Source organism: Microtus ochrogaster, unplaced genomic scaffold (assembly GCF_000317375.1).
Source record: "Microtus ochrogaster isolate Prairie Vole_2 unplaced genomic scaffold, MicOch1.0 UNK4, whole genome shotgun sequence".
NCBI lineage: Eukaryota > Metazoa > Chordata > Mammalia > Rodentia > Cricetidae > Microtus > Microtus ochrogaster.
In genome coordinates this window covers 6,109,426-6,122,790 of record NW_004949102.1, presented here as the reverse complement: position 1 = coordinate 6,122,790, position 13,365 = coordinate 6,109,426, and the positions used below count along the sequence as shown (strand labels likewise).

The following is a 13,365-nucleotide window of genomic DNA, read 5'->3' as shown; positions in this document are numbered from 1 at the left end:
GGTCTGGTGCCCTCTTCTGGCCTGCAGGCATACACACAGACAGAATATTGTATACATAATAAATAAATAAGTATTTAAAAAAAAATAAAAGGAACATGTCACTATACCAGCCGCCAAATTATCACTGTCGTTGTCACTATCATCGTCATCGTCGTGTTAAAGATGGAACACAGACCCTCACACTTACTAAACCCATCCTCACTACCACTGACCCTCAACCTGCAACTGATCTTATTTTGCATGGCAATTCGGTAACATCGGGATTATAGGTGTTTCTTCTCTTTAAACTAACAATTTTGATAGACTTATATAGAATATAGGAATATCCACACAGATTGTGGTAAGAATCAAGTATAAAAGCTTAAAAAAATACATGATTTTAAAGTTTTAACAATCAGCACTTCTTTGGTCTAATAATTTTTAACTCTGAACTCCAGACCTAGACCGACCATTATAACAATGGGTAGAATGCAGGAGGAATTATGTTTTCTTCCTAACACGGTCTGATGTGTCCAAACACTGAGTCTGGGTGCGGTATAGCGAATCCTTCCAGCGGCCACTCAGTGGTCACAAGAAGTGAGGCAGACGTGTGCTGGAAAGGAAAGCTAATCCTGATGCTGGGCAGAAAGATGCAGGTTCTAAACCAGCATGGCTTTATCCAGCGAAATGGGTCCACACACAGAGGCATTTGCACTGTGTTTGTCATGTCTGACTACTGAGTCTGATCCCTGGACCCACACTAGAAGGAGAGAGCCAGCTCTTGCAAGTCGACCTCTGACCTCCACACACACGCTGTGGTAACTACACACTCCTCACAAGGAAGTCAACAAATAAGCAAAAATGAAAGCATATGTATGGGTTGACTGTTTTGACGGACATCTGTCATCCGGGCACTTCAGACGGGAGGGCGGAAGGATCGGAAGTTTAAGGCCAGAGTCAGCTGCATAGCAAGTTTGTAAATAAATAAATTTTAAAAAAGAACATTTCAAGACATATAAAATAATAAATAAGTAAAGCATGCCGGGGGGGGGGGGAGTCCCGAGTAGCAGATGGTGAGCACAGCGTGAGGAAGGCTGGTCTTGATCCCTAGCATAAAGCTTTCTTTGACGAGAAAGAGGCATTTTGTTTGTTTTTTTTTTTTAAAGATACAGACAAGCAGATTGGATTTTTTTTTAAAGATTTATTATGCATACAACATTCCTTCCATGTATGTTTGTATGCCAGAAGAGGGCACCAGATCTCATTATAGATGGTTGTGAGCCACCATGTGGTTGCTGGGAATTGAACTCAGGACCTCTGGAAGAGCAATCAGTGCTCTTAACCTCTGAGCCATCTCTCCAGCCCCCAGAAAGAGGCATTTTGGTACACGCTTGTAATCCCAACTCTGGAGGCAGAGGCAGGAGGATTGCCACACATTTAAGGCTGGTCTAATCTACAGAATGAGTTCCAGGCCAACCAAGACGACATAATGAGACCCCATCTCAAAATAAAACACATCTTAACATTTTAAAAATGTGACTGGATTCCAATCTTGCCTACCATCTACCCGTGCCGAAGCCTTAAGACGCTGCAGTGCGCAGCCTTGTGTAAAACTATAGCAGGGAGCCTGCCGGGTGTCAGGGTTAGAGACTGTCGGACCTGTGACACATGCTTATAATCCCAGCACCTGGGAGGCTGAGGCAGGAGGAGGACAAGATCAAGGCCAGCCTTGACTACAACCAAGAGTCTGGCCACCTGGGCATCATAGAGAGACCCTGACTCAAAAACCAGACCAAAACGGAAAGATCTGGTATTTGAAAGCTGAGTCGGTGGCCTCAGTTAGTGCACGTGTGTACTCAACGTGTACTCCTGTGTGACAGTGAGTCAAGAGCTAGGAGCATTACAAGGACTTACAGGGGGTCCTCCCAGAGACCCTCCTTGTCCACCTTGCTCTAGGCTACAGCTTAGAAGTGATCCTGTGTCCCCGAGTCCAGGCATGGGGTCCCCTGAGCACTGTAGCTGCTGAGTGGACCACCTCCAGGAGATGATCATGGATCTCCACTGGGGGAGGGGCTGCCCCAGAGGTCTAGACAGCACCTTATCCAAGGCTTACCTTGAAGATGGTGTTGTCTCCCTCCTGGCTGGGCCCATGCCTTGTGGCATGGCGCCAGGGGATATAGAAGAGTTTCCTTTCCCCATTGACCCACTGAAGTCCTGGGTACTGGCAGCTGTTCACCTGGGCCACCAACCAGGGCTTCAGCCTCACACGGCGGGGTGGTGGGGGAACCCCCGGGGCTGGCTGGTTCATGGCAAAGGGCTCTGCAGAAGAAAACACAGCAGACCTCAGCAGATTCACACAAGATGCTCTCTGAAGGCCGTGGGTGGAGCCTTGCGGATATGGCTCAGTGCAGGCTGAGGTCAAGCCTGTTTTCCCAGCCTCCTCGGCTTTCTTGTTGCAGGCTCACTTGCCTCGTGGTTTCTGTCCCAGTGGGAGCTGTGGGCCCCTTCCTAACAGACCATCTGTTTTCGAGTGTGTACTCAGTACCCAGCTGCTGCTTCAGTGGAGAACTGCCCCAGTTGTCCCAGTGTCCCTGGTCAGGACACCCATCACTCTAGAGTCACACCACAGCCAAAGCTGGCTCCCTTACATGGAGGTGGGCTAGCGGGTGACAGGCGCTTCTCTGCGGTTGGCTATTGGCACCATGCCTTATCCCTCCCATTCCTGCCCGGTCTTTCCCCTCTGCAGGTTACTCCAGCTCCGTCCCCTGAACTGCCCTCCCATCCCCACCAAATCCTCTAAACCAGGATCCAACCTCAGGCTTCCAACAGAGGCCAGCTTTAGACAGAAGCAGACCGTGTGGATGGGGTGGGGTGAGCTCATCCCCAGCCCGCAGGGCTCTGTCATCACTTTCTGGCCTTTTGGCTAAGATCACGTGTTGAGCTGCTATTCCTCCTCAGTTTTTCTCAGGGGTGATGCTTTCATCCCCCTTGACCTCCTTATAAGAATCCCATTAGTCCACTCAAATGACACTGGGCAGCCAGCTTCGATGACAACCACTCTGAAGCCATCACCGTCCTAGATGTCCTAGCTTTCAGTTCCCGCCCCTTTTCTCACATTCCTTCAACTCCTAGGAAGCCTCTAGAGCAGTGGTTCTCAACCTTCCCAAAGCTGTGACCCTTCAATGCAGTCTCTCATGCGGTGGTGACCCCCAACCATAAAATTACTTTTGTTGCTGCTTCATGACTAGAGTTTTGCAACTGTTACAAATTATCAGGTAATTATCTGCCATATGACCCCTATGAAAGGGTCATTTGATCCCCAAAGGGGTCATAACCCACAGGTTGTGAAATACTGCTCTAGTGTTTACAGACCTGTGAGACACACACACACACACACACACACACACACACACACACACACACACACACACACACACACACGGTGGCAGGAAGTACAGGCCAAGATCTAACAGCTCCCTACTGGAGGCAAGCCTCTGGGCAGGCGACAGGATGCATGAGACCCTGGTACCCTCCCCTCTCCCTGCTCCCTCTCCTCTAAAAAGAACTGGAAATTTACAGCAGTCTAAGGCTCCCTCTTAGCCGCCCTCACTCTGGGAAGTTCTCTCCCTCCTTTGGCCACGCCCTGGGTCTTGAACTCTTGGACCCAGAGTCAGAGGCAGGAAAGAGGGAGGCCACGGTGCCACCAGCTCCTTAGAAAGGAGTCACTTATTTGGCAAGTTAAGGGACAAAATGAGCAGGCTTGCCTTTTGTAGCATGGAGCCTCCGTTTCCCCTGCAATTCCGCACCCAGTATCTTTTGGGTTGTGGCTGCTACATGCCACATCCAGGCTAGCAGACTGTCACTCTGCAGACTGCAGGGCAGTGCCTAGCTCAGCTGTCAGTGACCCACGAACAGTAATGCCAGCGCCAGCGTTGGACAGGGAGGGTGGAGATGCTCCCAGCCCTGCCCCCAAGCTTAAGGAGACAGAGGCTTAGTTCCTCTTCCTACCTCAGCCTCCACCCTGACCTAAGGGAAATGAAAGTGGCCCTGTTGGGACAACTCAGAAATCTGACTCATTGGGCTGACTTGTGGGCTGACGGCGGGAGGGGGCATAGAGAAAACTCACGAGAGTCTGCAACCCCCATCCTCTAGATCATTCCCTTTCTCTCAGACCTACTGACAACCACCTGCGTCTTTCTTTGTGGCTCTCAAGAAGCTTTGATCCTAGAGCAGCTGGCAAGTCTGCTCACAGGAAAGCGGACACAAGGACAGGCGAGTTACCCTGAAGACCCCACACAGTCCAGCCTGTAGCTGGCCAAGGTGCTCTGAAAGGAAGGCCAGGACTCTCTCCATGCTTCAGGGACCAAGAAGCCAGGGACCGGGGCAGCTTTCTGTCCCAATCTGATGTTTAATTCAGAGAAAGGCTTTGAAATTGTTACTCTGACCTCAGTGTTAGGAAGTGGCTCTGAGTCTGACCCGGGGTCTGCCAGTTGCCAACTCCAGTGTCTAAACATGACTGCCTTCTCCTGGGTCTGGAAGTTTGGAGTAAAATAGATACAGCACCCAGATTGAGATCTGTTGGCTATCAGTCCCGTAAAGGAGAAACCACAGAAATGTCAAGATGGATATAGACTGCTGAAAACCCGAGGAAACATCCCACATAAAATTAGGCACAGAAGCGTCCTGAGAAGCAGTCCGTGAGTCCCTGCTGCAATGGAGAGTTCCCACAGCTCACCCCAGGGTCCTGAAGTCCCAGGAGAGGTCACCTGGGTCGTCAGATCACTGAGAGCTACGAGGGCTGGTGGGGGAGATGCTGCCATAACAGAGGTAATAGAGGCAGAACTTCAAACCCCTCCTGTCTGGCTCTAAACCCCACACCCAGTTCAAGGAACATGCAATGGGTTACCTGCATCAGGCACGAGCCTAAGTCCCGCCCTTTCCAGGTGAGCCCCACACCGGGGCCCCGCCCCTTCGGAGTGCAGACCGGCTGACTTACTGGGGCAGCAGGTGCGGCAGGAAGAACCTTCTCTTAGCTTCCTCCCAGGGGCAGGTTGGGGAAAGGCCAGAGTGCAAGGGAAAGCCCCGGAGCAGCGCTTTTAGTTAAAAGGGGTGGTTTCCTACCTCTTTCCTAGTCCTAAACCAGGGGCTTAAGGAGTAGGGACGGATACTCCTCACCTGGGGGCCCCCAGCTTCTCCAGTCTCCTCAGTCAGCCCAGCCCATGTTCCTTCTGGTCCTGTTCATTTATCACCACACTGGGCCCCTCTCTGGGTCGGCCCCAGAAGTCACCGCAGTGTTCTGGCTTTAGTATCCGTTCCTGGACCACTGCTCTGGCTGTGGACGCCCCGCTCTGCTACGCCAAGAGGAGGCCAGGAAAGCCTCCTCTTGCACCCCGGCTCCTAGGTACCGGCTCTGGGAGACAACTGCACAGCGGTTGGATGCGAGCCCTGGGCATCTCCCTGCCTGGCCTGCGCTGCGGCCATACTGCTAACACTTTCCCTCCACTTTCAGATTCTAAGTTGTTTCCTCTTAAGTTTAGGAGCAGGTCGTCAAGAAACCAGACCAAGCATTGCGCCCCCCATTCTTCTTGACTGCTAAGAAAATCGGCGTCCCTTTTGAGCCACGAGTCAAGGGGCGGCCCCACTATTTGACACCATCTCCCCCCAAACTGTATTTCCACAAATTCCTGCCCTTGGATTTAAGATCCTTGGGAAGGATGACTGAAACCTCAGCCTCTTACTCGAAAAGGTGAGGCGTGGCCGGGAAGGAAGGACGGGGCTGTGCGTAAAAGGGATCCTCGGTGCCCGACTGCCGCCCCGCGCGAGGGCGCTTGGCATCCTTGACCCTGGCGAGGAGCAAGGAGGATGCGCACTCGTTATTCGTTCCTCGTCCCTCGCCTGTCGGGGTTTTCCCCGCGCCTGTAGGATGATGGCGGCCGGAGCCCAGCACTCCGAGCTGCCTGGGCGTGGAGCGCCTTGAAGACGTTGGCGTTGGCCGGGCGCTGCCTGAGATGGGCGCCCACCGCGGAGGAGCGAGATCGCGGCCCCACCGATCCTTTTGGGCGGGTGTCCCCAGGGGCGCAGGCCGCCGTGGGACGAAGCAGTTGACTTGGCAGTAGCCGGGGACGGTTCCCACCACCCTCCGTGCTCGAGACCCAGCACAGCCCACAACTCCTGGACCTACCTGTCTGCGGTGCGCCCGCGGGGAGCCAGGAGCCCCGGCCGGGCGCTGCGGCCGGTCTGAGCCCTCCCCGAGCTGAGCCTCCCGCGGGTCGCCTAGTCCGCCCCGCACTTCCGCATCGTGCCGCCCCCGCCTCGGGCAGCGCCCCGCCCCGTCCCACTCAACCACCCCGGGTCCCCTGCACCGACCCGGCCACCGCCCACCGCGAGGAGCGAGGCGCCAGGCTCCGGGCCTCGCCAACATCGCAGACAGCTCGGCGGCCCGCACAGAAGGCTCCGGCTTCTTCGGAGAGTCAGAGTCACCCATCACCCGGTCCCCAGACACCCCGTAGCCGGTCCCCACCCAGTCCGCGCCCGCCTGGAGCTGGAGATCCGTTGTGCACAGGCGTCAATGAAGCCACACTCCAGGGCGTTTCGAGGCGACTGAGAATCCCCTGGTCCTCCGCTTCCCACCGCGACCCAGCTGTAGGCTGCAGAACTCAGAGACCCCTTTCAACCTACCCTGGGCCGCTGTCTGTCTCCAGCCTTAACATACATACACCTACTCCGACTCCGACTCACTCTGTGGCTGAAATCCTGCCTCTTCTTTCTCCCCTACCTTCACAGTGGGTTTGCCATTTGAACTTTTTATTATTATTATTATTATTTCGGTTCCATAAACCTGCCTACCTGCTGATGCCGGCCTCAACTTTCACACATCCTGTTCCTGTAGGAACATTCTTCACTCTCTGACTCCTGCTCTTCACCTTTCGGGTCAGCATCGCATATTCTGGGAGTCTAGGTGGTTTTTCCGGAAGGGTCTACTCTTTGAGTCAGCTTCTGGTTTGTTGTTGTGTTTGGTGTTATTTGTTGGCTTGTTTCGTTGGGGCGGGCAAATGAAGGGACAGCTTCCCAGAGTCCTGGGGACCGAACACAGGTTGTCTTGCTCTGGTGGCAAGTACCTTTATCCAATCGATGATCCATTTCACAGGTCCCGGTTTGTGATGTTAATGTCTGATTTTCAGTGAAATTCAGCTTAGTGGGGACCAGTCCTGTCTTGCATCATTCATGATCTGTAGAAATTTTTATTATTGTTTGTTACTGATGCTGGACCTTGCACATGCCTATATAACTGCCCTGCTCTATCGTGGTTTTAAAAGATGATTGTTTGTTGTTTTTTTTTTTTTAAGGAAAAAGATATGTTGCCTATGTTGGTCTAGAACCAAACAATTTTCCTGGCTCAGATTCCTGGAGTGGCTGAGATTTCAGGTGTAGTATCCATCTTAATTTTTTAACGATTTATTTATTTTTATTTTATGCATATGAGTATTTTGTCTGCATGTATGTGCATCATGAACATGCAGAGACCCAGAAAACAGAGTTGCACCTCTGAACCTGGAGTTACAAACGGTTGTGAACAGACAGGTGGGTGCCGGGAACTGAACCCAGGTCCTCTGCAAGAGCAGCAAGGGCTTTTAAACACTGAGCCACCTCTCCTGCCCTAAAGATATTTTTAATTAAGAAATGTTCTGAATTAATTGCTAAGTTAAAATTGTTCCTGAGCCGGGCTGTGGTGGCGCACGCCTTTAATCCCAGCACCCGGGAGGCAGAGGCAGGCGGATCTCTGTGAGTTCGAGACCAGCCTGGTCTACAAGAGCTAGATCCAGGACAGGCTCCAAAAAGCTACGGAGAAACCCTGTCTCGAAAAATCCAAAAAAAAAAAAAAAAAAAATTGTTCCTGAATTTCTTTTGTGTGCTTATCTGTGGGTGTGCATGAGGATTAGTAGGTCAGAGTACAGCTTGCCGGGGTCAGTCAGCTTCACCATGTGGGGCCCAGGGATTGAATGAAGGTTGTCAAGCTTGTCAGCAATCACTTTTGCCTGCCTAGCCATCTTGCTACCCCTCTCCGCTCCGTTATTCACTTTTAGATAGCAAATAAAGCATATACATTCTAGACACACTGTTTATTCTTTCCATTTTAGAGCCTGGAGTTGCTAATAGACACAGTGGTGTTATTTAGATGAATTAGAATTTTGGCTTCTTTGTCCACCTCTGCTGCCTTTCTGGATTGAACTTCAGTGAGTGAAAAGAATCCTGTAGGTTTGCTTTGTTTTTCCTTCTCTTTGTATATCTCACTGTGGCCTGGATATAAAATGGAAATATAGGGGCTGGAGAGATGGCTCAGCGGTTAAGAGCAATTTCCGTCATTTCAGAGGACCTAGGTTCTATCCCCAGCACCCACATGGAGGCTCATGATTCTCTATGACTCCCCTTTTCCTACTGAAAAACACCAATGCACATAAAATAAAAAGAATTTAAAAGATAAAATGAAAATATATATATTATTTGTATCTTCTGAATAAATCACGTTCTTACACTCTACCAATGAGCCACACCTCCTTCTGTTTCATATTTTTAAATTTAAACCATGTGTGGATCCATTCGTGGTGGCACATGCCCAGCACCAGGGCGTGAAGGCCTACACACATCCAGTTCCAAGTTAGCCTGGACTGCATAGAGAGAGCTTTTCTCACGAGGAAGTAAATAGCGGAAAGGGGTGTGTGAATGGTTGCTTTTCTTTCTTTTTTTATTTCACTCTTTCAAATTTCTTTTTCTTGCATTTATGTGTGTGTGCACTCTCATGTGTGTACTTGTATGTGCACACAAGCATGCATGCCCGTGTGTGTATTTGTGTGTGCACACAAGCATGCATGCCCATGTGTGTATTTGTGTGTGCACACAAGCATGCATGCTGCAACATTAGCATTGCAGGTCGGGGGACAGTTTTCAGGAACTGGTTCTCTCCTTCCACCATGTGGGTCCAAGAGCTCAAAATCAAGGTGTCAGGCTTGGTCTGAAAGCAGTATGCTTTCCTGCTGAGCCATCTGTCCACCTACCACACCACCTCTTCCCGCCTCCTCTGATTACTGCTCCGCCCCTTTCATCCTAATGAGAGAGTTACAATGTAGCCCAAGCCCATGCTGAACTCACAATCTTCTTCTCTCAGCCTCAGAAATGCTAGGATTACCGATGCCACCACATCGGGCTTATTTTATGAAACAGAGAATGACTCAGCAGACGTGTGGGGCTATACCTGTAATCCCAGCATGAAACAGGGTGTCAGAAGTTCACCGCCATCCCTGACTATGTAGTGAGTTGGTGGCCAGCTTAAGCTACATGAGACCTTGCCTCAAAACAAAACCAACTGCTGGCTTCCTGGGTGGGCACTTACCTGAAACCCCAGTACTTGGAGTACTGAAGCAAGGGAATGGCCGAGAGTCCAGGGACAGAGAAACTTCTACAGAATTGAACAATGGATTGCTTTCATTGGAGGTCACTTACATTTTGCTGTGGTAGGGATTGAACTCAGGGCTTTCTGCATGCTAAGCAAATGCTCTACCACTCGGCTGTGTGTATCCCAGCTCTCTGGTCAGTTACATTTTTTTTTGTTTTGTTTTGTTTTGTTTTTCGAGACAGGGTTTCTCTGTGGCTTTGGAGCCTGTCCTGGCACTAGCTCTGTAGACCAGGCTGGTCTCGAACTCACAGAGATCCGCCTGCCTCTGCCTCCCGAGTGCTGGAATTAAAGGCGTGCGCCACCATCGCCCGGCTGGTCAGTTACATTTAATAGAAAACTATTCTGTTGGCTTAGAAATGTATCTGGGGTAATGTCCAAGAAAAGCCTTTTTATTGTCAGATGTTCCCAACACACAAACAATCCTGGGGACTGTGAGATTCCAGGCAATCCTTACCCAGTCCACATCCACTCTCTCTTTTTCTCAGATGAGGCCCCACCGTAGAGCTTTTGAATTTCACCAAGAACCAGCAGGGGCTATGTGTGGCAGAGGCACCGTTCACAACGGTGTGTCTCATCCGCTTGTCTTCAGAAGATGGTTTTTCTGGGCTCGCAGCACCGGCAGCAGGCCAGAGGATAAACAGGGCCCTGAGCAGACTCTGCTCTGTTCAGATCCTGTCTTCTCTTGCCAAGGAGCTCCTCAGCCAAAAACTGCCCTGTGTGTTCTGTTCAGCTCTCCCAAGGACGAAGGGTCCTCTAGATTTCTTGCACCATCACAAGCTAAGGGGAAGTGAGGCCCCAATCTTCTGCTTGAAACTAATCTCAGTTCCCTTTGTGCAGCCGGGGGCCCAGGAGGATGCAGAGAGTCTTGGCCTTTGCAGTCCCCGGGGCTTATCAAGAGCCCTGGCGACTCCCCATCAGGGACACGACCCTGTCACTCACTTCCTCTGAGCATGTGAGAAGAGGTGCATTCGTCTGCTTTGGGCAAAGCTGTGGTATGAGGAGAGGCACAAGGGGGTTAGAGGAAGCCGGGCCACCAGAGGGAACCGAAAGCAACCCAGTGTGAGTGACAGAAGGCAGACAGATCGCACCAGGAGAAGCTAAACGGACTCCCAGCACCTGGAGGGCAGCCCGCTTTAGGTGGGGCCTCAGAGATGCCCGCTGCCTTTGCTGCCCAACACCTCCCGTACAGGAACCCCATTTTCTCTGGCCTAGGCTTTGCAGGGTCTCCAGGCTGGCATGGTTGTCAGACACACCACACTTCTGAGAGTGAACTAGACATCAGACTGGGTCCAACTGGGATCTAATCCTAGATCTACTCTCCAGGAATTGTACGACACACCTGCTCTGCTGGAGCTCCCCCCTCCATCTGTAAAGTGAGGAGACATACCTGCTCTGCTGGAGGCCCCTCTCCATCCCTGTCACGGATGGAGGATGCCAGGTTGCCAATCAAGCTCCTTGCCCGTGCTGGGATAGAGTGGCAAACAAATCTTTTCTGTCCTGGAGCTTCTTCTAGTCTATGGGCTGAGACAATTAGACTCAACCCCTGCTGGGCAAGACTAGGCCACCCCAGAGGCGGCTTTGCTTGGGATCAGTGGAGAACTCAGAGCTGCAGCAGATGTGATCCAGCTGTTCTGGCCTGGAATTTTCCAATGGTTTTATGACCTTTGCTGTGGACATTGCTGTCAGAGGTTCCTCTCCATTTTTACTAAGTGCCGCCTCCTCCGAGCCTTCTGAGGTGTGACTTGGAAGTCCCCCATTCAGTCAAAACTGTCACGTGGGTCCCTCCAGACCTTAGGTTCTCACCTTTGCCAACCCGCACCCAGTCCCTCTTCCACAACCAGGGGCCTAGGAAGCTGTGCCGACACCACTTCAAGGCTGGCTCTCTGCTCCTCTGTCTCACTAAAAAAGGAAATGGCACTTCCCCTTCTGTCCCTTGCTGATCACTTCTCTCGCTGATGTCCTGAATGAACTCCATTTTGACTTTTTCCCTTGGGCCTTGGGCTTGCCAGCTCAGATCGACCGTAGGCCTTCAGGAAGGCTCCCACCCCAGCTCCAGCATTTCCTGACCTCTTACTTAAACCCCCATATCCAGGGGCTTCTCAGCGTTCCCTTTAATGGCTGTGGCGAAGATGCCATTTTCCTCTGGGACTCCTGTCCCACTGACCTTCCTTGGGTCACTTAGTGTTAGCGCCCTCCTCGCCTCTGGCCTGTTTAGAAAGGCACCAGACTCTACTGGGTTAGATGGCCACCCCTCCCAGACTCCCTGCACTTCGGGCTTAGAATCTGCTAAACTCAGCATAAGCATTGCCCCAAACAACTTCCCTCCCCATTGCTGAACTCTGTCATTGGAGGGACAGAGCCTCCCTGTTGCTGCCCTTCTAGAGGACACACTGTGTCCTCATGAAGCAGGTAGCTGGCAAGGAGGAAAAGGGGAGGGAGGAAGTCGGCCTTCTGGGACTCCTGCAGTGGGCATGGGTGGGTTCCACAGAACCAGCTGAGGATCTCTCAGAGTGAAGAAAGTAGGAAACTGGGAGCTAACAGCCCTGGGAAGCTTGCAGGTCAGGGCCCTCTCCTTTCTTTGGTGCTTACAGAGAAGAAGAGGGTGCCAGTTCTCACCAGAGTGGACCTGGAGTTGAGCTCTTTGACTGCATCCTCAGGGTTTTTTGGAGTTTTCTAAATCAAGACCCTGATGCCCAGTCAAACCATGGTGCTGGGCACAATGGACCATGAAGGAGCTGAAGGGTCGAGATACTAGGGAGGTCCTTGGCCCAGGTGGTCGGCTCCTTCCTTGTTTGTCCCGCCTCCTTTTCCTCAACAGCTCTTTCAAAGACACAGAGGTGCTGGCATGCCTGGGTGCCTTGACCAGGAACCATTTCTGGGAGATGGAAATGCAGGACGGGAGGGAAGAAGAGGGCCCTGCTCAGGCCTCTTCCTCTGTACCAGCCCCCCAAGTCTACAGAGTTTTGCTGTGAGATGGCAGATTCTAAGAGGGCCTGGGACTAGGCACAGGGCAAGGGCTAACATCCCGAATCCCCTTGGGTCTTGGCAAGTTTGCTCCATCCCGGGTGCCTGATGCAGTTCTGAGGTTCAGGGTGAGCCAAGAAACAGGATAGAAGTGGGGATCCCTGCACACAGCAGCCTATCCTAAACCACACAGAAGCAGGCATGACCCTACCACCTCCCCTCCACTCCCAACCATATCCTCACCAGGGGAGCGAGGACTGCTGACATCAGATGCTGGGTTTTGAAGTCAACTAAACCCTAAGTGACACTTTAACCCTTTGGAGTCAGACAGATATAAGATTACACTAATGAGATCTTAACATATGCCCTCCACAGGTTAAGCCCTCTGACATCTTAATTGTTTAATTGCAGGCACTCACTAGACAGTGGATGCAATTTGTGCCTCCATTTGCCAAAGAAGTGAGCTGCGCTCCTTCCTTGCTAATTAACTTCACGAATTTTGGAACCCTCTTCAATTTATTTCTCTCTGTATGGGGTGGGGGTTAAATTTTACTGTCCAATGGTGGTGGTGCACACCTTTAATACTAGGGAGGCAGAGGCAAGAGGATCTCTGTGAGCTTGAGACCAGCCTGGTCTACAGAGTAAGTTCTAGGACAGCCAAGGCTACACAAAGAAACTCTGTCTAGAAAAACAAAACAAAAACTATGTATGTATGTATTTTGAGACAGGTTTTTTTTTGTGTGGGTGTAGCCCTGGCTGTCCTGGAACTTGCTCTGTAGACCAGGCTGGCCTCAAACTCACAGATTCATCTGCCTCTGCCTCCCCAGTGCTGAGACTAAAGGCATGCACCCAGCTAAAATAATTTTGGAAGTTTATTTACTATAAAGTAAAAAAACCACATATACTATGGTTATGTGTGTTAAACGTGTGTGTGAACATGTGTATGTGTGAATGTGTGTGAGTGTGTGAAC

General features: G+C 51.3%; 2 protein-coding genes across 4 annotated transcripts in view; one reads left to right on the top strand and one right to left on the bottom strand.

The window, feature by feature from the left end:
- Irf5 (interferon regulatory factor 5) overlaps positions 1–6,296 on the bottom strand; it is a 10,942-nt gene extending 4,646 nt beyond the window's left edge. Inside the window, exons 1-2 of one of the 3 annotated variants that reach the window (XM_005365754.2) lie at positions 6,161–6,296; positions 2,093–2,298 (exon numbers count right to left, since the gene is read on the bottom strand). In XM_005365754.2, coding sequence (XP_005365811.1) covers positions 2,093–2,287 — 195 coding nt within the window. In that variant the 5' untranslated portion in view covers positions 2,288–2,298; positions 6,161–6,296. Of the gene's footprint in view, positions 1–2,092; positions 2,299–5,717; positions 5,829–6,160 lie in introns of those variants that run through there. The other 2 variants (XM_026788539.1, XM_026788538.1) reach the window with 2 other exon arrangements.
- The window catches only part of Kcp (kielin cysteine rich BMP regulator), a 47,314-nt gene continuing 39,790 nt past the window's right edge, over positions 5,842–13,365 (top strand). Inside the window, exons 1-3 of the mRNA XM_026788549.1 lie at positions 5,842–5,897; positions 6,093–6,621; positions 7,380–7,404. Coding sequence (XP_026644350.1) covers positions 5,842–5,897; positions 6,093–6,621; positions 7,380–7,404 — 610 coding nt within the window. The remainder of the gene's footprint in view (positions 5,898–6,092; positions 6,622–7,379; positions 7,405–13,365) is intronic.